General features: G+C 41.0%; 1 protein-coding gene across 1 annotated transcript in view; it reads right to left on the reverse strand.

Moving 5' to 3' along the window:
- Positions 1 to 286: 286 nt before the first annotated feature.
- tmem121ab (transmembrane protein 121Ab) overlaps positions 287 to 23,318 on the reverse strand; it is a 47,943-nt gene continuing 24,911 nt past the window's right edge. The window contains exon 2 of the mRNA XM_020628369.3: positions 287 to 5,742. Coding sequence (XP_020484025.1) covers positions 4,001 to 4,945 — 945 coding nt within the window. The 5' untranslated portion in view covers positions 4,946 to 5,742 and the 3' untranslated portion in view covers positions 287 to 4,000. The remainder of the gene's footprint in view (positions 5,743 to 23,318) is intronic.

Genomic DNA, 23,318 nt, shown 5'->3' on the forward strand with positions numbered 1-23,318 from the left:
TTAATGCAGATTTAGGCAGAGTAATGCTTTATGAACAGCATTCTATTGCAGTCCAGCAGGGGCGTGTCAAACCTTCTTTTGACTGGGGTGGCCCAACTGGGGAACTGACTTGAAGGGGTGCCCTGAAGTGTGATGTGTGCACAAACACACACAAATACAATTATTTATCCTTTTTAACTTCACCAATTATATCTACTTATATCTAAAAAAAAAAAGATAACAGCAACATTAGCTTAATTTTTAATGACCCAAAAAGAAGATGTATGTTCAATTCACAATTTAAAGTGCTAAAAAAACTCTTGCACGGTCTGACTTGCAATGTTTTGGGCACGACACATAGCCAGTTATTTCATTGCAGGTAAGACAGAGTGCATTACTTTCCTATAAACTTGTCTAATGAAATAGATGTGCACATTATTTTTATTTTATTTTAAGTACAAGCAAAAGAAAAAATGCTACACTGTTATATAAAGAAACCTACTAGCAGCCTTTGCAAAAAGTTACCTACTAGTTGATTTTAACATAAGTCCCGCCTCTGACAGGGCAAATTGCCAATCACAGTTCATGATTTTTGGGGTGGCACCTTGGGTGGCCAATCATATTTCTAGGGGGGCCCATGTCACCCCTGGACACTCTCTGAAAACGCCCCTGCAGCCCAGGGATCAAAGCATGATACTGTATATATTTATACGACAATCATCTTGTCATTGGTTTACGATTCATTACACCAAATTATCGTCACTTTGGTTTTATTTCTGTAGTTTTGTTCTTATTATTTTTAATGAGAAAAACTCACCAGATTAAAAGCAGAGATCTGATCATATGTAAATATATTCCTGTTTCTGCCCGGAGAAAAACATTCAGATGACCAGGCTGGCTGTAAACAAGCCAAAAGGAAGAATTCCTGAATACATTTTTCTGTTTTAAATGAAATGAAAGAAACCAAAAGTCAGGCACAGACAAACCAAACTCTGTTAGTACAATGTGATGTTTTCTCTGAAATGTGTATGTTGTGACCATCCTCTTTCCTCCTACCTTTTTCAGTGATCCTGCTATTTAAAGAGAAATTCATGTGGTGAGTACATTGTCATTACTTTTTAATAAGAATCATAACCTTCAACCAGGATCATCCTTAAATAACGATTTAAAATCAATGCTGTCTGTTCGCCTCTTTAATGATGTTCTCATACGCTCAACTGTTTACAGTAAAGGTAACACATAAATAAATGTAGTTGGATGAAAAAATCCATATATAACAACTTTCTACAGTCATGAAGTTCCTCATAGTTATCAGTACAGAAAATAATTCTGCTGCAGGAAATGTCCTGCAAACCGCACAGAAACTACACTGTCAAAGTTACTCAATATTTTTCTATCGCACAACTCTATAATTAGGTCTATAGTGGACTATTACTGTAAGACAGGAGCTGAACTGGAAACTGCCAACCAGAATGAACTGGATGTGCCCGGGGAGATCCTCCTCAGAAATATTTAATGCTCCACTGGCAAGAACAATCAATATGTTTCAACAGAAGAGATTCCAAGAGAAGGATTTGTACAGATACTGGAGGCCCTGAACTGATCCCATCCCGCCCAGTTAAACGATCGGTTGTTTGATGAGCTTGAAGCAACTCCAGAGAAAGTGTAGGAACTGAACTGAAATCAGTAACTCGATGTGTATGTGTAGTTTCATTTGTTGACTCAGTATTTGTGTATTTCTCGTTTTATTTTGCACATTTTGCAAAGAAACTGAAAAAATTTGCCAACCAAGCACAATTTTACCCAAAGCTACATAAAAAGAAAATAACAACACCATACATGGCTGTCAGGATACTGCAGCACAATGCAAGAAGAAGTTTGGCCGCTGCAAATGAGAATAACTTACATTAATCACAGCTTTAAGAAAATGATTGAATGACCTCATATTTACCTTTTTATGTAAATGAGATGAGCACTCTGGTTTGTCCTAGTCTTTTTATAGTCCGCTCAGTTTGAAGAAGCTGCTGTTTTTAAAGTAGAATTGGCGTTGCCATATTTTGAGAACCATGAATGACATCACGATGATCTTTGTAAACTGCTAACGTAAAGCAAAAAAAAAAGGAAACGTCTCTTGCTTGTAATCCTGAGCCTGTTCATCACTCTGTGGCTGACAGTTATTGTTAATGGAGTCGGGCTGTTCAGGGTCTGAGGGTGCTTGTCTGTGAGCTGAGATCAGCAGTTGACATTCGTTAACCTGAGGACAATAAAGTGACTTCTACCATATGGCTGACCCCGGCACATCACTTTGAACGGGTACATAGAATTCTCTAGGGGTAAAATAAAAAATAAAAAAATGAGCGGCTGTGTTTGGAGTTGGTAACTGATAACAGAAAAGTGCAGAGAAGATAAGCAGTGACACAGAAAAAAATGTGGTGATGATAAAAAAAAAAGAATTGGGAGGAAAAATGGAGAAACAGTCTGAGAAGAGATTCATACATTTCATCATATTTTAAACATAAATTCTCTGCTTGCTTTCCCCAAAAGCGGTAGCCTAAGGGGGAAAAAAAAAAAAAAAAAACTAACGCCAGAGTCCAGAAGGAGGCTGCTCAGCCTGAATATTTATGTGCTGTGTGAAACCTTCTATGCAAAACATCACAGAAGCTGCTTTTCTGTCATGTTGCAGCTGTTGTTGCAAAAATAGCATTAGATGCTTTTTAAATCAGCTAAAAATGACATTTACTCAACCATAATGACCAATGTAAACAAACAAACAAAGAACCCCCACTCTCTGTTGTTCTTGTAATAATACTTTTATTAAAACATCATTTGCCTCCAACAAGTAAAGAATATACAGAATTATAATAATGATAATAATAAACTGAATATAATCAGAAAAATTATTTTCTGTTTCTATATTTTTGTCTTTATGTGTTTATTTTTGTGTCAATTCTTCAGCGAGGCGCTCTCTGGACTCTGATCTCTGCATTCTCTGACTTCGAGGTTTTGAGCTATTTTTAGAGGAATGTACAGTACAGGAAACAAAAAGTATCTTACCTCCATCATATTGTTTTTTTTTTTCAACATATATTTTTGTCATTTGCAAGTCACTACACACATCAACCACTCCTGCTTGCTCCAAAACAGTGTGAAATAGCCTAAACCTCCTGTGGTGAACCCCTACGCTTTGTAGGCATTCATACTCTCAAGACTAGTGTGGGTGCTCGTAGAGACACACACACACACACACACACACACACACACACACACACACACACACACACACACACACACACACACAGACGGTAAAACATACGCTTGGATGCCTGCAGTAGATGGTATAGTGCTGAGCTCTGGTGCTTTAATCAGACCTTTGGTCGTAAAGCGTCACGATGACCGAGGCAGCAGCTTCCACTGAGCTCGTTTCTCAGCAGAACCCAAACACAGACAGATAAGCATTCTTCTGACACCACCCCTGCTCTAGCCCGGCACAGTCAGGCCCCCCATGACTGACCCGTGTCACTCTCTGCTCCTTGTCTCCGTCAGTGCTTCATGCTGAGTGCTCTGTCCTTTGGTGCTGGAATTCAAAGGAAATGCCACAGATGCACTGTTAAAAATGTGACCTTTAAAAAAATTACAAGATACTCACCAAGGGGGAACCAACTGTCCATTTCACACAAACAGAATGTCAGCAGTCTGCGCAGTGCGGAGATTGTCTCTTACTAAAATTTTGAACTTTTAAAACGTTGGAAACAATTAAAAACACAACAGCACACTAAAAACCTTTTGACTTGAATTTCTACAGTCTGCACGCTGCACTCGAGAGTGAAGTGTAGGTTTACAGTGTGTTCTGACAGGCAGGTGATGCTGAAAATCTCTTTTATGGTTTCACAGCAGTTCATGTGGGCATGACAAGAGCAGAATATCATCCTGTCATGCAGCTGATTTCTCTATCTACCTCCACTCCTGAAGCTGACATAAAAAGCAGTCACTTTTCTAATGGGGTTCAGTCCAGTGCTGGCGGTCATGTGTCGATGACGTCCTGAGCCGGCGAGGGTTCATGTGGCAAACTGGTGGCATTTGGCAGCGGCTGCGTGTGGCTCACGGAGTTCTGCTGCAGCTCGAGCGCCATCGCGTTCTGCGGGTGGGGGAACTCCTTCACCTGTCTGCGGTACTCCAGGAAGGTGGACGCCTTGGTAGCAATGGCGACCACGTTTTTACCAACAAATATAGTTGAAACCCGGCTGTCCTGAAACAGAATCATGTTTACGCCTCGTATAAGAATGGTGACCACGTTTATGGTGACCAGGCTCAGGACTGGGTACAGCATCATCTTTTGGGGTGTCATGTGTTCTCCCTGCATGCTGATCTCGCTGAGTGACACGCAGGGCAGGATAAGCAGCAGGATGTAGCAGTAGAAGAACATTAGACCCTCGGCCCAGATGGGCAGGCCTGTCCGCTGGGGCTCCCACAGGTTGGCCTGGATATCCAGCAGATCCAGCAGGTCCAGTGCCACCCAGAAGAGACGACTTCTCATGTCCTCCTTCTTTCGAAAAGTTCTCACATATTCCATACTATCCAGAGCGACTAGAACCAAGTACAAGCCCGGTACACACACAGATAATAACAACGTCAATGCCTTCCGGGCTACCGTCTCCAAACTCTTCCTGTCTGCCTTGCAATTCTGGAAGACGAAGTAGAGCTTGATCTCCAGGACGAAGATGTACAGAAACCAAAGGATCATGGCGTATCCTCTTCGGGCCGTACGCACCTCGGCGCCGACCCACACGGCAACATACCGCAAGACTATGAGGAAGCAGACATCCCCCACCAGCACTATGATACAAACCCCGATCTTTCTGGGACCCTGGTTCTGCTCCACCAGGTAGGCATCCATGAAGGCCATGCTGGTCATGATGACGATGGTGGTCAGGCACACGTGGCGTTTGTCTGGGGGCGGTAACACCATGGTGAGGGCACCGTCTGGCTCTCACTCAACAGTCCCCAGCTTTTAAAAAGAAACACTAGTCCAGAAGGTGTGTAAAGCAACTCGCTCAGGCAAAAAAAAAAACTTTTCGGGCTGCCAGCTGTGCAGTCCACGAGAAACTTTGTCCAGCAGATAAAGAAACAGTACAAAAAGTCAAGGCGATGAGAGTCCCGGTTATTCTGTAGAAGCAGAGCAGTGTGTAGAGTCAGCTGCTGATTGCTCTCAGACCACGTGGAAACAGGAACATCACGTCGTTACTCAGCGCACTTCCATTGATCCGCCTCTGCTCATGAGCAGCAGCCACACCGAGGGCTCAACAGCTGACACACCATAACTGATAGTAATCCACACACAGTCAGATTGGAGAACACTCGCTCTGGTCTAATGTACATGTGATGGGATTACAGGACACGCTGTTGCAGTGTAGAAATGTTTATGAGGGTGTTTATTTTTGTACGAGGCGGTGTCCAAAGCCGCGGCGGTGCTGCAGCTCAGCATGTGCGAGGAATCCCTCTTCGGATCGTCCTGTAGACAGTGGCGCAGTGTGTGTGGCTCCTTGCACTCCTGCGGTGTGTATGACGGGAAACGGAGGAGAGAGAGGAGAGCAGTCTGCAGTGGCCAGAGGCCCCCAGCCGCCATAAATCACGGAGACAGCAGGTCAACGGCCCATGAGGCCTTGCGTCCGACGTCGGCTTCCCTGGGGGGAGGCTCTCACACCGAGCTGAAGATCCATCCTTCCCCCCCTTTCGCCTCCTGCCACGTGCCGGCCTCTCCACAGCCTAGAAGAGGGAGAAATAAAGAGGGGAGAGGAGGGGGAGGGCAGATGAGAGGGAGAAAGAAACCTGTCAGCACTACTGGGCCATATAACACAGTTTTCATTGCCAACGGCCCTTCACATATGAGGAGCCAAGTAATGTGTCAGCTTGGCTCAAATAAAAGCCTCGTGCACTATTGATAGGGCAGAACATATTGCACATGTTAGAGTAAGACTGCTTCAGGATGTCATTACCTCTCTGTTGTCTGAGATGTGTCACAAGATATCTGGATTCACGACTTAATATGCTCCAATGGTAACGTTATTATATTCTGCATATTTGGAGCCATAACACCCCGTAGTTTAATTTAGGGAGTTAAATTAATACAGGATTTATTACCAGAAATTGTAGAATCCAATTTTAAAGTGTCATAAAGCAGCTAACTGCCTTGCACCTTTTCCTTTTTCTGCATTGCTTGGCACTACTTTTCTCTTCTCAGGCGAGTGTAAATTGGAATGGGTAATAGTTCTCTTCTTGAACATTTACTGGTTCGATATGGCACTTTCTAATCTGAAACAATGAAGTTATGATTACTGTATTAACGCAGTATGTTTACAGGAGGAATATAGGGCAGCTCTTTTTAATTAAGTGTTAAAAACCTGAGTCTCCCTCAGGTGTTAACAGTATTCAAAACTTGTTAAACTGCATTTTGATTAAAATCACGACCTGCCTGTTTTTTTGCTGTTTAAGCTAAATCCGCAGTCTCCAGCTGCAGTCTATTTCCGTCCAATGTCTCAAGGTGTTTCTGCTTCGACCTGTTCAAGCGTTCCTGCTGATGTGTGTTTTGAAGCGTGTGACGGGTTGGGTCAGAAAGTTCATCTCATCAACAGTCTGGTGGGACTTTTACAGCACTTACTTAAATATTAAAGATAAAAAAAAAAAAAACTGTACAGATGCTGAGCGCTTGACTCGCCAGCAGGAGCCCCACCACCTTGTGCACCGGCCTCATCAATAAATAACTCAGCATGTCAAAATGTTAACTTATAGAGAAATCAAGGCTGGGCAACAGGAAGGGACATGTGTTAATTGGGGGGAAAAGCTGCTCCTTTAGTGTGGTTACAGTGAGCTTTTGCAGAAACTACAATTTATCCGTCACTCTGTGATGTTCAGTGCGTTTCCGTCTGCTCCTCCTGTCACTGAGCCCTCCAAGCAGAACGCAAATAAATCACATTAGTGTTTCTGTCAGCTGAGCTACGTTTCAATTCCAGATATGAGTAGCATTCAGAGAGCACTGCAGTGTTTTTTTTTTTTTTTTAATAACCAGACTGAAGCAAGTGACCATGAAACGTCTGCCTCGAAGGTATGTAGCCATCCCAAAAATATTCTACCACTCCAACAATGAGGGTAATCTAAGCTGACGCACAGATCCAGACAGGAATTAATAATGTTTAGTCTAGCTCCCCACAAAGCTGAGAACGGTTATGTCTGGTTTGCCAAGGATTATTTGAGTATGTCTGAAAATATCTAAAAAAAAAAAAAAAAACCTGACAAGTTAAAAGCCTTCAGTATGTATAAAAATCAAAAATCCTTCTTAAAGAGGAACCCCCGTGACTTATCATACCTTTTTTCATTAAGATGCTGCACGGAGAAATAAAAAGAGGGACAAAATCAAAGCAACATACACGGAGCATGAATGGACCTTTTGATACACGTCGAGTCTTATCTCTCTCCCTCTCATTTCCTGTCATCTCTTGAAAATCTCTATCTCATAAAAGAACAAAATGACAGTGACAATGTCATGTTTTTTTCCCCCCCCCCACACATCGGAGAGCTCCCTTCAGAGCTCTTAATTCATCATCATTTGTGGGCTGAATAGTGCTCTCCTTGACAATAACTTTCACTTTTTGTTATAATGACAAGAAAATAATACCGCCTTCTGATAATGTAGCTGAATCACTAAAAACTGAAATCTAGTGCTTTATCACTGCTAAAGAAATCCATCCATTATCTAGACCGCTTTTCCCGTTCGGGTTGCAGGGGGCCGGAGCGGATCCCAGCGGTCATTGGGTAAGAGGCGGCCACTCACAGGACTGACATATAGAGACAAACAACCAGTCACACTCATATCCACATGCACGCCTACAGGCAATCTAGAGTCACTTAATAAATCTTTTAGTTATAATAAACATCACTGTAATTAGCCATTTATGAGAAGAAACTCTGGGTTTCTCAGAGTATTCAAATTGTACTTTGTTTATATCCTATTTGATAATTATGCAGAATTAAATCCTGGTCTTTAATTTCACTTTTATTGAGAATAAATAATTAACAGATTAATTAAGCTAATGTTAGCATTCAGTACAAATTAGCTAACAAATGAAACTGCTCAGTTCATGTGATAAGATAACAGAAGCGCAAATATTTTTGAGTTTTAGCTCAGTACAGTCACTGAGCAGCTGAAACAAGAAAGGTTTTTGACATAAATACTCGATGCACTGTGGTATAACTTTATATGAAAACAAAACTATGCTATTGACAGATCCTGTGTTTTATTCTTTTGCTTTCTTTCCTCTGTTCTGTTCTCGAGTTGCGGTCTATGGTCCCTTCCACTCACCAACGTCATGATACAAATCCATCTGAAGGCAAATGATTGGTGTTAGAAAAGGTTAAGGGTTATTGTAGAAAAACATTTCTGACACCACTGTGAAGTTAGCTATGTTCTTTGTGTGTGTTGGGAATAATTTAAGTAGCATAGTAAAGGGGAAATTCAAACAATTGAACATTTTGAAGGCTTTAGGAAATAAAAAACTTTGCAGTGAAGCTCATGCTGAGCGTGACGCTGGCTATGAGACTGTGCAGCTAGTTTCTAGCATTTGTGGTACGACAGAAGGCAGCAGCCAGCTAGTATCTGATGATATCTGGGAGCAATCTGACATTGCAGATATCCACATCAGTGACTTTTTTCCAAGCCCACATAACGCTGACATTTCTCTAATCTGAAGCAAATATCCACGGTATGTGCTAGTTCAGCTTCTCCAGATGACTTCGGCTTTATTGCGGCTGATGAGCTCAAAGGGACATCTGTCAAAGTGACTATGTTGCAGACTACATTCAAGCTCACCAACTTTTACCTCACGTTCCTCATGAAGCTAAAATGGTTTATAATACTTCAATAAATTTCTTCCCAACTAACGTTGATGTAACTAATGTTTAACGTTGAATTAACTTCATTTCTATAGTTGTTCTATTTAAAAAAGAAAGATAAATTGAAATGTGTGTGTGCGCTAATTGGCTACAGCGATTTGTTCTTTGCACAAGTGCCCAATAAATGAATGTATGAACTGATAAATGTTTAGAAAAAAGGGAAACAAGTAGCTGGTGTGGATTTTTAGAATGAGGTGTCTACCCTGATGAGTTTCCTCTATAGTCGCTTTGTTCTGAACAGTGCAAATGACAGCTGTGTGACAAACAGGAACATTGTAAACATTACTGTAAATGTTTGAGGATGCTGCACATTGTTAAGAGATGGCTGCATATCCATTAAATTAGACGTTTTGTGCTGAACAGTTTAATGGCAGCAACCTGTTGCTGGGCAACTATAGCAAGCTCTTTAGGAAGTAACTGGAGCCAACCAGATCTGGTCTGGTTCATTTTCACTCTTAACAGTTCAGAACTTGATTTCAGTGCAGAGCAAATTAATTAAAAGAGATAATTAGAAACATGTGGGGGTGTAGATGTTGTGGTCCCTGCAGTGCAAGGTCAGCTATTATATATTATGTCAGCTATAATCTATATATATTAACAGAGTAATTTTCCAACAATGTCCAACCATTAAAAGTAAGTTTTAGCATATTGGTCACTGAAAAAAAAAAGATTATTTCTGCAGTTAGCAAAACTTTTTGCTCTTAAAAGGGGGGGACTTTGTAAAAAAAGGCATTTTCAGATCAAACAACAAAAAAATAAATATTGCAGCTGTAAAATTGTCCCCAGCAGTGTCCTTTTCTAAATCTAAATGCCTATGGTTTGAATTCGCTTGTGCAATTTACTGATCCTTTTAACAAATAAACGACTCACCCTGAGTGATATTGATTAGAATATTTCCAAAAACCAACCCACCGCTCTTTATTCTTCCCAACCAAAATCTTCTTTTCACTCCCCTTCAGACTAAGTGAACTCTTGATATGAGAGATTTAAGTATGTGATAAATAAACATTAGTTTGTTTTCAAATGCGCTGTGTGAATTCATCAAAGGAAAAAAAATGGGCTTCAGAGCTTTTTTTGAAGGAGATCCAGAGATTGTGGAGAGTTTGTGTTTTTTCATCAGAAAATACCACCCTGAAGAATATGATCTCTTTTTGCATCCTTAAGGATATACAAAAACAACAACTCTTCAAAAGTTCAATGGAAGCATTTCCCGAAGTCATGCCGACACATCCTCGTGTGTTTGAAGAAGAAATGAAACATCTCTAATAACATCTCAAATCAAAGCCTGTCAATAGGGAGAAGAGCATTGCATCAGAATGAACCTCATTTGTAATCCAAGCATGGATTTGAATGTTTAAACCCCATTATGTAGAACAGAGCCTAAGTAAGAGATTAAATTCATAAGATGGTGATTAATTGACTGATTAGCGGAATGCTGTGGATCATTAACATGCTATAAGGGAGGCTGCTCCCACATATACAGTACATCACATCATTATTTAAATGCCATTAATTATCAAAAAAGACTTTCAGATTGTTTCCCTAATGAACGGATTACAGCCGGCGTGATAATACGAGAGCGGCTAAATTGGATGGTTTGAACCTCCCAGGAGTAATACGACATCAGCTAACGAAACGCGGATCTGCCGTGCGATTCGGCCGCCGTACCAAACGGAAAGCTGATGAACTCTGACAGTAATGGATGATTATTAATCCTCTCTGTCATGTAGAGTAGAAAAGTGCCTTTGTCAGTGTGAAATCATGACAGAAATGCACGGCTCTGTTTTTGCATATTCTGCTCAGCATTTATAATGTATCACCCCCCCCGGCTGGAGATTAGCCCTCGGTGTCACCCCAGAAAAAAAAGAGAAAAGAAAGGGAAAGAAGTGTCCGCCGATATGTGATGTGACAGCCGTGTCGACTATCGTTTTACATCTTTGCTTGACTTTTTCTCTTTGTGCGTGTGTTTCTGTAGGAGCACTGAACCTCGCTGGATTGCCTCTGTACATTTTTCTTATTGGCAACAATTACAGCATATTAATTGTGTTGCGCTATAAATAGACAACATGGAGGGTTGTGAACTGGCAGTGCAAGATTTCTTCTCAGAGAGAGGCTATTACTGCGTCTGCGGTCCAAGTTATTATCCCTCTAAACAGCCACAGCTTCCTTGTCGGACAGTTGTTTTAACAGTTTGGCTCTCTCAGTGGCCACAGGGCTCTGAGTTGCATTTCTGCAAGTTTGTTTGTTTGTTTTGCAGATTCTTCTTTCAGAAATAATTCAGACCAATGAATAAGAAAGTGAAAAACACTGTAAGAGAAGTATTCTGGCACTACGTTCTACCACAACCAAACTCCAGTCAAGTGTAAAATGACTGCTGTTCCCAGGTGTAGCTTTAGAATATGTACAAAAACAGTTCCCTTTAAAGCACGGGCTTATCTTAATTACTCCTGTTCCTGCGTCTGATGTTTGTCTTTTTGACACCGTCTCAGAGCTTAAGGAGAGTTACGTCTTCCTCAGCTTCAAGAAAGCCTTTCTCTTTTACACTAAGATGTTCTGACACTTCATACACTTTGAGCTCGCACTTGTTTACACCAACGGAATCATTTCATCCGGCAACTGTGAATGCTTTCTGTTACCGCGAAAAGCTTCAAAGAACGCTGGAATGTTGTTGCTTTCGGAAAGCCATATTGTTATGCATTAAATGTATCCCATACAGCCCCAACTCTGCTTTCCTTTCACACCTTTTTTTTTTTTTTTTTCCTTCTCATTTCTCCTGCCTCCAGCTTTGATCAAATGTTTCAGTCAATGTCAGCGACGCTGCGGTGGGACGGCGCCGGTCTCTGGAGCGGTCCGTTTTGTCCGATGTTTACGTCAGGTTGTCTTCATTAGGGCCAGAATGAAAGCCATATGTCGCCTTGGCTCTCCGCCATCTCCATCATCTCGGCAGGTGTTCCGTGCGGCCCTTTGTGTTACAGTCGGCGCTTGGCTAGTTTCAGGAGAGGTGGCAGATTGCTTTGAATTCTCTCAGCACACGGAGTAAAGCTCAGCACAGCTCAGGCGAACAAACACTTGTACGCTCACATATGGAAAATCACATGTGCATGTTGGAGAAGCTCACACACACACACACACACACACACACACAAAGGCACGAGCTCATTCCTCCCCTGAAACTCTGCTGACGGGATCTACAGGTCACGTTTGTGTCCCGTCTTTCACTTCCTGATTCCACACCACCTGCACTGATCATAACATTGCACTGCATTATTCTCCTAAACCCCTGAATACATGTTAACACACATCCCTCACATAACAAATCTGCCCGTATCCAGAGATGTCAGCTTGATTCCCCCTCGTCGCACTGGTGAATGTGTGTGACATTGCCGAGGCGCTCAGCACATTTTCCTTTCACGTATTAAAACTACCAGACTCAGCTACCCCCGTAGGGCTTAGCCTTGTCTGCGGTGCATTATTCACAGTGCATATCTACTGTATCTAAAGGATCAGTGCGCTGCTTGTTGGAATTCTAAACACGCCTATTTTGCATCTTTTTGTCATTCATTCTGACAGGCTTAGTCCCTTTCACATATTTATTGCGATTCAAAGGTACACACTTCTCTTACGCAAAGTACGCAGGTTTCTTTATGTTTTTTTTTTAATTCCTTTGTTCTTGTTATCCTGCATAATATACTGGCTGCCGCCTTTAGGGTTGCACTGGGTTGGAGTACGGAGGAGAATGTGAGACTAAGAAGCGGGCCGTGTTTTGTAGCAGGAGGTTTAAACGCATTTTATCACCCATTGTGCTTGATTAAGGCAGATCGGCGCTCTGTCCCATCGCCAATCTGCATTCAGCTCAGTCTGTGCTTTTTAAATAGCCGTGGGTGTTGATCAAACGCTGCTGAAATCAAACAAAACGGCACAGCACACGACAAGGGCTACATAGATGCTATGCAGGAGGTGGGATAATAGGCCCTCGTATAGGGTTAGATGTTGAAAGGAGCTTACAGAGTGCTTCGCCTCCAAGTTGGCCCTCAGCAGCAGAGACCGGGGCGCCTCCCCCTTTTTCAACATGACAGACGTGTCTTTTTCTCCCCTGCCAACTCTCAAACGGCCATAATGTGCGTGCCGTCAATCAAAGAGTATTCTTTATTCACAAAGCCGGGGAGTGGATCAAAGGCAGCGTGCCACAGTGAGTCATCATCAAAGTGAAGAGCAGTCCTCTGACATCCCAACCCGGCAGTTAGTCAGTGACACAGGGGGCGAAGACGACTAGTTGCAAAATAAATACACATGATGAGACCACTCACCCTTAAAGCGCCGTTTTCCAAACATCTTCCTCACCGAGCGGCAATGGAAAAGTTTACATTTCACTTCAAAGTTTCTCGCAATGCTTGAAAAAAGGCTGAAATCAAAGTATAAAGTCAATGCATCGACTCCTGACTCCTGACATCACCGAGAGCATCTCGCAACTGTTCCATTAGCTTCTGTAATTCAGTGCAATCGCTCGATGAGAGGTTCTTTTCATCTCTCACCTCTGTGGAAAAGTGAATCCTGAGTTTCACCATCCGTATTCTGAAGAATCAATGAGTATCTGCCACAGCACACACAATTGAATTTTTAACCCTTTATGATTTCATCAAGGTTGAAAAATGATTTATTTTTGTTTCTTAGAAACGTAGTTCACACACGTTTTCAGTGAGTTCCACTTGTTTTCTTTTCTGCTCTTCCTTTGGTTGTTGGTGCACCTTCAAAGGCCGCCACCAATTGGACCATATTCTGCCATATTCTTGTGGCTTTAAACTCGATGGACAGTGGGCTTCTGGGAAAGTTATTTGTGAAAAGCTGCTCAAAACAACAATAATATTAAATATTCTTTTCAAATATCTTTCACTTTCTAGACAAATGAAAGTGTATGGCATACTCCAGAGATCAAGGTCACGTTCCAGGACTGTTTTTATTTCTTTCCTAATTTGTGTTATTCAAATGTCATTGTGACTTTGAATGAGAGTCGATGTTTTTGGGACCAAAAAAATGAAAGTTTTTATTTTTTCATTTCTATTGCTGTCTGTGTAGCACAGGCAGTTTTAATAAACGGGCATAAAAAGGGCAAAAAAAAAAAAAAAGAAGGAAGGAAGTGAAAGCTGTAATTACTTTCTGAAGGCTTTAAGGTGGCATCAGGAGATATTTTAAGCCATGTGTGGGTGGAGAAAGCTGTAAACAAACAGACATAGTCTTAAATAAGACATGTAAAAAAAAAGTTTAGTTGCCTTTTTCCACATTCAACGGACCTCTAGCACCATTAGACTTAATTTTTTAATAATGATTCTTCCCACATGAAGAACTTCACTATCCTTTTAACACTTTTTTTTCCTTTTCCACCAACTCCTGAGGGAAATGTTTTGGCTCTTTAGCTGCTTAATGCTCCACTAAATTCACCAGCTAGACGCTAACTGTGTCTGCTCTTCGGTGTAGGACAAGAAGTGTACATTGGGTTTATGGAGCCATTTTCCTTGTACGAATATAGATTAATGCAGCTTTGAAGTTCAAGATATGATGTTCTGCCAATTCCATATGAGGGTTTAGATGATTCATGCTTTCGTGGTGTGCTATGAAGATTCCTTTTTAATATGTTTTGAGAGGAAAAAAAAGAGGGAACACTGCCATTGCTGCCATCTGTGTTAACCTGCTCCTGTAAAAGGAAACAACAGCTGAGATAAACTAAACATAACCTGGAAAAAACCCTCTCCTTATTTTTCACTTTCATCAAAATTCCCGGATGAGTTAGTGAGACATGCCCCAAATAAAACTCTAAGCTTCTTTGTCCACAGCTTTTTACTTGAGTGACCTAAACACGTTACAACAGTTTGAAAGTCCTGACTTGTTAAGTGAAGCTTTCTTTTAATCCTCTCTGTTGAAAAAAAAGCACATAGTATAACTCACACTGATAATTGGAATGTCCCTCCGGGTGATTGTTGGACGCCCCTTTAATTTTTTAAATTGAAGGCCACAAAAGAGCTTAAAGTGCTAAAGTGATTACCATTACCCCAAATCTTTACAGCTGTGTCATGAAAACTCGCCCTTCACTCATGCACCGGTGTTAGAGTTGTTAGATTTTCCACCACTGGTTTTACAGGGAGATCCATTTAATCTTTTTGTCAATAACCAGCCCTTCTCCCCCTCTCATCCTCTTTCCTAAACTCTCTCTGTCGCCCTGCACTGCACTTCCCCCTGCATCGCTCGCTGCAGCCATTTCTAATCTATCCCCCCTAAAGGATGGGAGGTGGCATCAATACCTCATTCTAGTCACGGCTCCTTTCTGTTGACTTTCCATCCCATTTTAGGGTAAAATGATTTTCCCAGAGACATCAAAACCTCATAGATCCTACTCAGTATTCATAATTTCTGCAATATTATTTCCTGGGTGTGGGATGAACTAATAGGCAGAAAGAATGCTCCCGGTCCTTCCAGGTAACGTTTATCCAGCAAGATTAACTTAGTTTCATATTGTCATTAAAAACCCACGCGCCCAACTGTTCCAAATTTGCATAAAACAGATGTGCACTGGCAGGTAAAGGGGCAACACCAGTCACCTTCATGCACGGTCCCCCATAGAGAAAAGCATCTTGAGAAAAAGAGAAAGGCGATAAGACGGAGAGGGATTGATGCAGGAGAGCAAGGGTTGCTGTTCCACGTGATTGAATAAAAGGCAAAAGAGATGCGATGCTGTGAGGATTTGAAGTGTCGCTAATGAGCTGGGAGTTAAAAACGGAAAGCTTTGCAGAGGAAACAGATTGAAGTATTACCAGACAGGGATTTATGATGAGAGTAAAAAAACAGATGGATTGAGGGAAAAACGTCCCTTTCAACAAGTCATTTCATCTTACAGCCAGTGTTAAAGTTATTTTCCATAAAGCGAGTGCTTTGATGGTGTGAGAAATGTTCCTCGTTTGAAAGATGATGGGTTTTAAAAAATAAAGTATCAGATCATTTATTTAAGTGGAGATGTTTGCCAGCGAATGAGGGTCTTTGTCAGATTCTGTTCATGCGCCGTCTTTGAAATAAAACCGGGGTATTTGAGAAAAACGTCACAAAAATTTCAATGCGTTTCTCGGGCAAGGTGTTTTCTTACGGCGACACCTGCTTTGTATGATAATGAAATGGAAAACAATATTTCGCTCAGGATTAGACAATTGTTTGCTGTTCAACTCGCTGAGGAGTGTCTAATTTTCTTGGCAAACGCTTCTGTGGAGGTTTGGCTGGGTGTAACTCTGAAGTTTAGAAGTGCTTTGAATCTCAAGAAGGATTCATGAAATTTGTATTTACTCACTGGAACTCCCCCAAAACCAGAATAATTATCTGACTGTGATGATTTTCTTCTTGGTTGTTTGTTGTCATCAACAGAATGTGTATACTCCGTTAGACCTTTAGGCCTTGTCCTAATTATTGTCTCCTAAGGTTTAACTGGCAGTAATTGGCTGTGTCATTGTGAACAGACTGTGGGAGCTTTTAGCATCTTGTAGTTAAGCTGCTCTGCAGTGTGCAGTTTTGAACGCTGAAGGATGTTGATGGAATCGTTTGTCTGTGTTGTAATTGTGTGGCAGTAGCTGTCCAGCTCTTAGAGGTACACATTCAACCACAGCAGTGATGAGCATGTAACTGGAAAAATATTCCATGTATTACTACTACATCTATCCATCTGTAAATCCATCTGTCCATACATTCTATCTCTCCATCCATCATTTCATCCATCCACCCATTCTATCTATCCATCCATCCATTTCATCCATCCATCAATCAATCCATCCACCCATTCTATCCATCCATCCTTCCATCCATCCATTCTATCCACCCATCCATTCTATCTATCCATCCATCTGTCCATCCATTCTATCCATCCATCCATCCATTCTATCCATCCATCCATCCATCCATTCCATCCATCAATCCATCCATCCATCCATCCATCCATCCATTCTATCCATCCATCCATCCATCCATTCCATCCATCAATCCATCCATCCATCCATTCTATCCATCCATCCATCCATCCATCCGTTCATCCATCCATCCATTCATGTCTCTATCCATTAATTCAATCATTCTTGTGTTCATTGATCAGCCTGTTTGTAATTTCCTCCTCCCGTCTGTCTGTGTTTGTTTCCCTAGCAGCATGTTCCTGCTTCCTCTCTGGGGTTCCCTGAGGTCTTCACTGACCAGTTCAGATTTATGATCCCTAAAGCAAACAAGGTCTTCCCAGGGGTTTCCTGCTGTTTAGACATGACCATGTAACAACCACAGAGGGGGCACCTATAGGAGGCATCCTAATCCGATACCTGAACCATCTTAGCAGGCTACTTTTGACGCGAAGGAAAGCATGTCCTCTCCAAGCTTCATCTTGATTTCTAAAATCCTTGCCCTAACTCTCGACTGCTTGCACCAGTGAGATTTTTCTTCTGGTAACAATCCCTTTAACAGTTGATGGAGGATTGTCTGGTAAATTGAGAGCCTTTACTTCCTGCTTAGCTCCATCTTCTGCAAATAGCAAACACCTTCATTCCAGCTGACACTGCACCAATCCCAATTTAATCACACACTAGATATTTTCTCACCTGCAGACAGGATCCCAAGATACTTGAACTCCACCTCCAGGAGCAAGACTTACTCCAAACACAATAAGCGACCTCAGACTAATTACTTATTTATCCTATTACTTAAGTGACTGCACTGATATATTTAAATATCCTGTTGTTACTGTGAAGGTGCAGGGTTCTCACAAACTCCAAACAATTGCGTGCTGATTTCTGACTGTAGGCGTTCCAGTGACTAACCAGCAGCCAAACAGACACAATATGTAAATAATACACTCTCTTTTAACGCATCGCTCAACAATTAATGAGCAACTTTTTGTTTCTGAGACTGCTAATTATCATCCTTTTGCATGTCAAGAATTCAAAGTGTAGAAATAAAGAGCAAATAATTATGTTCAAAAAGCAGCAAGCTCACATTATGGAAGCTTTTTACTGACCGTAAACAGCCAGTGTGGCCTCTGTGACTCCAAGCAGAACTCTTGAACTTCAGTGTTCACAGTGAAGACGTGGGCGATTCACCCCCCCCCCCCCCCCCTCCCCACAAACAAAACCCAGGTGTTTTCTGAAACTAGGTTAACCAGTGGCTAGAAAGACAGCAAAGAACATGGAAATAATACAGCCGTGGTTATGTTGGAAGATATATTCCTTCTGCTTTGGAAGATTTTTGCATTCCCTCTTCACCCCAAGCTTCTGCACCAAGTTAACAGACCCTTGACCTGTGCCCCAAGTGATAGACTCAAATTGACATCTTTGCTGACATCTTTTTTTTTTAAATTTTTGTTGCATCTTTTGAAAGACAACTCAGACTTTTATCATGTACAGAACAGGTCATTTGAAAATGTAAAGTCAGAAACCAGCCCCTATTATACAGCGCTTCAAATGTAATATCTGCTACTTCATTTAAATGTCTATATTCTTACTGTATAATTTATGCACCACATCCAATCTCAACACCTCCCGCAATTGAAAGAGCAATTATCGAGGCATGTGCTTAACTGCTCAGTAAAGTCAACTATGAAGTGAAAGATGGAGTAATAAATTGATTTCTTCTATTTGGTACAGTTCTTCAAACTGAAGCACCAACATCAGAAATTTGGAGACACCTTAGGTTTTCTGCACCAACGCTATAAGATAGCTGTGCATGATAGTGTGTGTGATCTGTGTTGGGTGTTCTTAGAGCCAGAGTGTCAAGTTATCCATCCATAACAGACATTTAGTGACAATTACAGTAGCAGTCTGGTTTTTCCTTATGTCCAATAAAAGAAAATAACCATGTTAGTGAAAATGAATTATCATGGTAAATGTCCCTTTATTGAGTCATTAAATGGCTCACTTGCACCATTCATTAATATTAATGTTGCATTGATTCATTTAACATTCTGTACAGTCCAAGAACTAGTCCTCCATTAAGACCTTACACAATGGTCTTTGATAAACTCATGATAAACCACTGACATCCACTTAAAGCTAATAGCATATTCTGCCACTTTTCATGCAGGCAGCCTCCCATCAATTAGAAAGATTTGAAGCCCCGCGTCAGTGCTTGACATGAACATCAGGATGTGTGATGCAAACAGCCCTTCGGAGGCCCCCCCTGAGCAGATGGGGCACGCTAATAAACTTCTGTTGTGTCATGCTCTTCAAACAAGGCTACGCATTGATTTACAAATAATCCACAATGCTGAGAAGCCATTAGGATAGACGATTCACATCTGAGGTTTTAATTATGTGACAGGGAACAGTTAGAGACAAAAATACAGAGAGGAGATGTATTTTAAACAAAAACAACGAACCCTAACATTTTAAAAAGACCGTTTGTAAAATGAGTATTAAATGTATGTTCAGTCAGGAAGGAGACCAAGCCAAGGTCACCTTTTTGTCCCCAAGCTTAAGATGCAACGAGTTTAAGACAAGGTGAGCGTCTAAATGTGTTGATCTGGCTTCATGCCTTAACATGTTGAATTATGAAAATGTGATTATTTGCACCAAAGGGCTTAAAAACACTTTTACACACTTATTCTGTGTGTATGTGTATAATTGAATAATCACAAAAAAAATTAGCTTACCTCATCTCCCACATAAATCATGACATTTTTGGACTCTTTCAGCCATTATAAGTTAGCGGGATAAACTGTGACATGCTAATCAGAAAGTGTTTTAAACATAAAATCCAAATTTAAGTTTCCCTGCTCGCAAAAAAATAATGTAAATCTGTGACATTGTTGCCAGTTCAGCGCTAATGTTCAGAGCTTTCCAAACAGTTTGTGTTGATTTCTGGACAAAGTTGTCGATGCAGGTACAAGTAGTGATTTTAACAACAAATCTCCAGCTTTCTTTCAACACTTAAATGGATCACTTATTCAGAAAGTCTGCATTAAAAATGTATTAAAAAGATAGACTGCTTTGACGCAGTTAAGTATTTCTTCTGACACCTACCCCGCGGCAGCACTTTCAGACATTTAAGATAACTGTATAGAAATTAACAATCTTCTCACTGATAGTCTGGATTGCTCTTGCAGGTCATTAATAGGCATTAGTATTAATTTCATAACCATCTTTAAAAGAACTCCTCACAAAAGCTTGAAGTTAGATATTGCTTCAACTTTAACTGATTTTGTTAGGGAAGGGGGATTCAGTTTACCCTATGATGACCTACTCTTTCTTTAGTGTGGTTAAAAATGTAAATCACAGTGTGCTGTCTGTTTAGATATCTGTCAAATGCTTGGTCACCGGTAGTGGTTAGCGCACGCGTCAAATGTTCAGAGGCTGAAGTTCTGACACCAGGTTCAAATCCAACCTGTGGCTCTTTTCCAGCATGTCATTCCCCTTCTCTCTCTCTCTCTCTCTCCCTGGTTTCTGACTCTATCCACTGTCCTATCTCTAAAATAAAGGCATAAAAAGATTAAAAATACATCTTTTAAAAAAGTAAATTCACATAAAATCAATCAATCAATTTTTTAATCAGACCTTGGATGTCCAAGCAGCAATCTTGATAACGTATTCGAAGAACTTGTCAATGTTATTAGTCCCACTTGTGGTGCTTATTGGTGAATCGTTACGCCCCCCCCCCCCCCCCCAATAGTGCTCATTGGATTGTTTATTTTTCGGCCTGGATGCAGGCTAAATCAAAGTTGCATTTACAACAAACAATGATGGATCAAGTTTCGTGGAGGTAGCTTGGAGTGACTTAGTATTCCTGTGAGATTTGAATGTAACTAAATATCTATATTTTTTAAGTATTTATGTACAAAATTAAAACCTTTCAATTCAGCCTCAGTACATTTTATGATCTGTTGGATTACTCTCTGTCATTGATCAATCCCTTAATATAAAGACTTTATATGTTCTTCAGTCCAGCTGTACAAAACGAAGCCCGTCTTTATAAAGAGAACAACAGTCAAAGATTGCTCATCAATTTAGGCACAACAATAGAATCATTCATTGTTGTGCCTAAATTGATGAGCAATCTGACTCTTTTGTTGTTGTGCATAGTTTCATTTTATTGTATCTAATGGTGCTTGAGTCGTATCGTGGACGCTGCATCATAAAATTGATTTGAACAGTGGAGGGAAAAAAAATCTCTCCCATCCTTACTCATAGACTGAGATTTAGCTCCGGGGGGTTGTTGTCAGCTAAAAAGTCAATCTGATCAATCAGCCAACCGCTGTCAGGCTTTGCAAATGAGAACAGCATCCATCTGTGGAAGTGTTGCACTGATGTACACACACACACACACACACACACACACACACACACACACACATGCACACAGACCTCGGGGTAGCCTGGACCTTCATAGGCAGCAAAGTGAATAGAGGAAGAATTAAAAACCGCAATCTGCTGTCTTTTTTCAGAAAGTGCTGTGTTTCTAAATGTGATTCTGCCTTTGGGGCTGTGCTGTCACCTTTATTAACAGATTAAAAGCCAAAAAGTAATTGAGAATTAACAATTCATCAGCGAGTTATTGCCGCTTTTTGGTCCCGGCAAAACTGTCTCTAAAATCTTTCAGGCCAAAGGCTCCTATTTTAGCGATCCTTTTTGAGAGGGAGTGAGAGTCAGAGGAAATACACTCTCGCCATGCTACTGTAGTTCTTTCTGAGGTTTTTAATGTCCTCTGACAGGCGCAGAGCTCGATTTAACTGCCTCCTACATTGACATGCAATTTAGTTTTTGCTAATTATAGGGTACAGCGGTCATGAATTATTCTCTGGTCCTCAGCTCCCTCTCACCCACTCTCTCTCTCTTTCATACACAGGCAGAAACATGCACAGCCGCGCTAAGCATACAAACAAAAATTACCCATCTGCTGATTTTCACACTGAGGCTGAATGTCACGTACAGCAGGATGCCTCACACTGACTCAGGGTGGGGGCTGAGAGACAGAGAAGACGGAGAGGAGGCGAAGAAATGAGAGCAGGGAAAATCCAACAGTTCATCTCTCCCCCGCTGTGAGAGACCATTCATAAATACTCCGCCTTCTCTCTTCCTCCCAGTTGTAGATTCTATGAGACTCCAGCGCCTCGGCATATCTCATGCAACGCTTTAAATTATCACAATAGCCGAAAAGTTGGAGATATAAAATGAGTCTTGACAAGAGAAGAAGAGTAGAAAGCCTATAAAAAAAAAAAAAAAAAAAAAGCATCACAGAAGTAACTCTCCTAATTCAGATCGTGCTAGAGCTCCCCAATTATAATAATGAGACCTTCACAGAGCTGCTTTATTCACTTTGCAGAAGGGTAATTTTAGATCCGAAATACTGCAAGTGCTGAAACTTTTATTAAACTGTCGTCGGCTGTACATGTGTGATGCTGTGCAGATCTGTCTCTGTCTTGGAGTTAATGAGGTCAACACAGACGGGCAGAGAGACACGGAGAGGATGAGCCAATGAGGAGGCAGAAAAGAAGACTTTAACGTGCACAGAGGGCACAGATTTGAGACTTTCTATGTCGTTAATTTCGGAAATGCAAAGTTCGTATTTAATTATAACTCGTACACATGATAAAAACAAATGCCTCAAAATAATCGAAGCCTCATTTCCTCTTTGGGCACACCTGAAAACAGGCCCCATGAGGAATCTCAGCAGTATAAGTAAAATGCCTTAAAAATGTTTGAATTCAACAACTACCATTCCCGTGAGGTTTGACTTTATTTTGTGCTTAAAAATCTGTGAAAAATTACTTCTATTTCTGGTTTCTAACAAGTATAATGTTATTTTTTATTTGTCAAAACACGAGCTGCTCAAATTTTTTACTGGCTTTTACAGATACAATCCCAAAGAAAAGGCACTTTGCACCTCCTGATTTTCACCAAATGCTGAAGTTTAGTGCCCATCCAGAGGTACTGTCCCTTTTAGAACTGTATATAAAGATGGACGACATGTCTCCACCTCACCCCGTTGTAAGACAAAGGGAAGCCTAAATGCTGCCATGAAGGTTGCTGACATACAGTATTAGACTGGTGACATCATTTGGAGCCAGAGTTGCACAGAAGACTCTGCCATGGTTTTGTCTAAAAACTAAAAACACACATTTAACTTACGGTTAGGGTCACACAGTACAGTCTGCAGTGGAACAGATTCTTCTGTCGGTTTAAAGCAGACACATTTAAATTTATCAATTGATCAGTTGAATGACTCTTGTGTTGGTGTTTGTTACGCTTCCTCATACCGCTCCACCTGCTTTTGTCAACAGCGTTAAACCTTTTTCTACAGCATCAAATAATAATCACTTAAAACTAACCTTAAAAAAAAAAGACAAATTTGGACATAAATCCTAATGACAAGAACTGACTTTAAAGACAGAAGCGTTT

The sequence above is a fragment of the Labrus bergylta genome, chromosome 15, assembly GCF_963930695.1.
Source record: "Labrus bergylta chromosome 15, fLabBer1.1, whole genome shotgun sequence".
In the NCBI taxonomy this organism is placed as follows: domain Eukaryota; kingdom Metazoa; phylum Chordata; class Actinopteri; order Labriformes; family Labridae; genus Labrus; species Labrus bergylta.